This window comes from Anoplophora glabripennis, unplaced genomic scaffold, assembly GCF_000390285.2.
Source record: "Anoplophora glabripennis isolate ALB-LARVAE unplaced genomic scaffold, Agla_2.0 scaffold1250, whole genome shotgun sequence".
In the NCBI taxonomy this organism is placed as follows: Eukaryota; Metazoa; Arthropoda; class Insecta; order Coleoptera; family Cerambycidae; genus Anoplophora; species Anoplophora glabripennis.
In genome coordinates, this window is record NW_019417440.1 from 74,957 (window position 1) to 78,388 (window position 3,432).

General features: G+C 36.6%; 1 protein-coding gene across 1 annotated transcript in view; it reads right to left on the minus strand.

Annotated features, from left to right (window-relative positions):
- Window positions 1–2,407, minus strand: part of LOC108914024 (serine/threonine-protein kinase grp) — a 24,763-nt gene extending 22,356 nt beyond the window's left edge. Inside the window, exons 1-5 of the mRNA XM_018719714.1 lie at window positions 2,058–2,407; window positions 1,774–1,997; window positions 1,510–1,720; window positions 1,340–1,449; window positions 1,075–1,278 (exon numbers count right to left, since the gene is read on the minus strand). Of these exons, the coding sequence (XP_018575230.1) occupies window positions 1,075–1,278; window positions 1,340–1,449; window positions 1,510–1,720; window positions 1,774–1,997; window positions 2,058–2,128 (820 nt within the window). The 5' untranslated portion in view covers window positions 2,129–2,407. The remainder of the gene's footprint in view (window positions 1–1,074; window positions 1,279–1,339; window positions 1,450–1,509; window positions 1,721–1,773; window positions 1,998–2,057) is intronic.
- Between the last annotated feature and the right edge of the window lie 1,025 nt (window positions 2,408–3,432).

Consider the following 3,432-nt stretch of genomic DNA (forward strand, 5'->3'; position numbering starts at 1 on the left):
CATTAAATTGTATACTCGTATACATAAATGTGAGATAGAATGCTTCGTTTTTGGATTTACACGAAATCAGTTGTTTATGGAGAAACTATAAACACTTGAGAAGAACTTTAGTAGCATGTTTTAAATGCTGCAAAGTCTTTTCGCATTAAGGATTTATACTTTAAAATAAGACAATCTTTTAATAAACGTGTTGATAAATGTATTGAAGATAGAGGTGGACTTTTTGAGCAATTATTGTCAAAAAGGCATATTTTTTAGTAATGTTTACTATTTTACTGTTCATTACAATTTTTAATTCTAAATAAATCCTTATTTTTGACATTTCTAAATTAATTTAATTATTTCAACTATTAGCATTGGAAGCTTCAAATCCAAATATCTCGGAAACGGTGCGAGACAGCTACTTTCATAAAGTCCACCATTTTTGTGTAAAAAAAGTTGGAAAATAAGAATTTGATACCAAAGATGAGATATCTTAAAGTACAAAAAAGTTATGTTGTTTCCAACACCTTCAATATACGACAGCTGGCGCCCTCTATGAACTATAACCAAAATGTGAACAAATTTCACTTCCTCTATCCAAAGAACCCCAAACCCCAAAATTTTGTGTAGATATTTGCATTTATTAAGAAATAAATGGAAATAAACTAAAATAATATTTTACATTTAACACCCTGTATCTCTTTAACTATCAACTTTTGGACTAAGGTAAGTTCGGCTAAATCGCAATATTTTTGCTTCGGGAATATACCTATGAATTTTGGCCCATTACCTCGGGACCACCCTGTATATCACTACTACATATATATGTACATCTTAATACCTAGATATATTAAAAAATGATAATTTTAAAATACAAAAATCAAACAAAAAAAATTCTTTTTAACTTTTTATAGCAAAATTTTACCAAGGTAGGTACGGATCAAAATTTTCACCGATGAAAACCACACTTAAAGTTTGGGCCATTCTTTACCAGATAGTCAGTATAGTCAGGTATAAATTTAAATGAGGTGTTCTAAACATGTACTATCTCCTTTCCTATACAAAGCAAATATATTACAAAAAGGTACTCACCACAATCAAAATTAAATTTCATCCAAGGATGCTTTTCTATTTGTTCTAAAGTTAACCGCTTATTTGGATCAAGATTCAAAATCTGTCTGGCCAAACTTAATGCTGTATTTCCTAATTTAGACCAAGGCGTCTCAGATATGTACACATCCTTTCTCCATTTAGCAAATTCTACATTTCTATCTGTTGCATCTGCCCATGGCAATTCTATAAATTGTAAACACGTATTAACGTAACAAACATGATTAATGAAAGTTATTTGACTTGCCTCCAGTCAACATTGCCACGAAAACTATTCCACAGCTCCATAAATCCGACGGTTGCGCTCTATACGGCTTCTGCAAGACTTCTGGAGCTAAATATGGTTTTGTACCACATCTAAGGTATAATATATATGATTACATATTATACATTAACATAAATTAATCAAATACCTACTTTTTATCCAACAGTCTTTCTTTTCCCTTGTACCTAAAAAGTGTAGCCATACCAAAGTCACTAATTTTCAAGACTCCACCTTCTCCAATTAATAAATTCTCAGGTTTTATATCTCTATGCGTAATTCCTTTATTATGCAAGTAGTTTACTCCATGCATTAATTGTTTCATATATGTTTGTGCAGCATGAGACGCCATACCAATATCAGGTTCTAACAAAAAAATATATTTAGATCTAAACAAAAAGTAATAAATACAACCTAACCTATTAGTTGAAATAGTTCACCACCTGAGGCATATTCAAGAAATATATATTCTTTAAGAGGCTCCTGTCTTCGTCCAAAATATTTAATAATATTTTCATGATCTAACATTCTGTGAATTGTTACTTCTCTATTAATATTAGTAGCTGCATCCTTATACCTTTGATGGTTAATTATTTTACATGCAATTTTTTCTTCGGTTCTCCTATGAATTAGGAGCTTAACTCTAAAGAAATAAATTTAAAAAAATTGTATAAATTAAATATAATGCATAGGTGTAACTTACTCTCCATAAGCTCCTTCACCTAAAGTTGTGTTATAACAAAGCCAATCCTCAACAAATGTAGTTGCTTGCATTTTATTTTAAATAAAAATATAATACACTACACAAATATAAATTTTATTGAAATTGCTGGGTATGCTATGTACGTTTCCGATCAAGTAGTCTCACACAGGTCTCACAAATATTGTAAGAACAAAAAAAAGTAGAAAAATAATCAAATAATACCACAAACAAACAAGAGTTCATTTTTACCCACTTTTTAAAATATTTCGGTTAGAAACTCAAAAATTTTCCGATAAAACCATAAAGGAAACAAAAATTATATTCGGACATTTTGACTCGAGAATCGATTTCGCGGGATGACAATTAAGTAGTTTCCTTCGATTGTGATACACTGTCGAATTTAATTTTCACAAAGTGCTGAGAGTTTAAAGCACAAAACACATTCGGAAACTGATTCTTCCTGCCAAGGTAGCAAACCAGAGATATAGAGTAGGGAGAAGGCTCATTGTCTTCTGCGCATCCTATTTTCGTGGCGCCATTATTCTATGGCTAGAAATTGGCCTCAATGATTTGGGATCGAGGGGGATTATCCCTCTTTATCCTGCCTCATCTCGTGTAGGCCTGGACAGCCTTCGTAGGTGGGCCCCATCCGTCGTCTACCCCGACCGCAAATGCGGCCGGTGTAGGCGCTTTGTGGGACCTCCTTTTGTCCTGGCTGGGCCCCGCCGGCTAGGGCCCTTTCTTCTGGCGCTCTTCTTGCTTCGCCGGCTCGTCTGTGTAAACCCCGGGGGTAGTGTCATGTTTATGTGTGGTATGGTTGGGTAGGGTAGTGCGGCTATGCAGCCTGGGATGCGCTTTGCTAAGGTGGCCCTTAGGCTAGCGCGGGAGGGGAGGGGTAAGGAGGGTATGGGGGGTGTGTATGTGTGTGTGTGTGTCGTTGTCTTCGTTTCTTGATCCTGGCTGTCTCTGAAACAGAAAAGGTTAGCGGGCAGGGGGGGGGTCGTTGGGGTGGTCACCCAGGGTCAAAAAGTTGGTGTCTAGGTCTTTTGTGTTTGTCGGTCACGTCGGGTACGTAGTCAACGGCTTGCCTGAGGAGGGGATTGTCATGTCTAGCGGCTACGTCAAATCGTTTCTCCGCGTTTTGTCTTATTGTCTGTGTAGCGTTTGTGTATTGTAAGTCTCGTAATATGTCAGTGTTTCTTACGTACCAGGGCGCGTCGGTGGCCGTGCGGAGGGCTATGTTTTCCACAGCCTGTAATGACTTTAAGTGGCTTTTTGCCGCGTGACCCCACGCCGTGGAGGCGTAGGTTAGCTGCGGTTGAAGTACCACCTTGATAAGCGTTCGCTTATTCCTTAAACTGAGGGTGTTTCCACC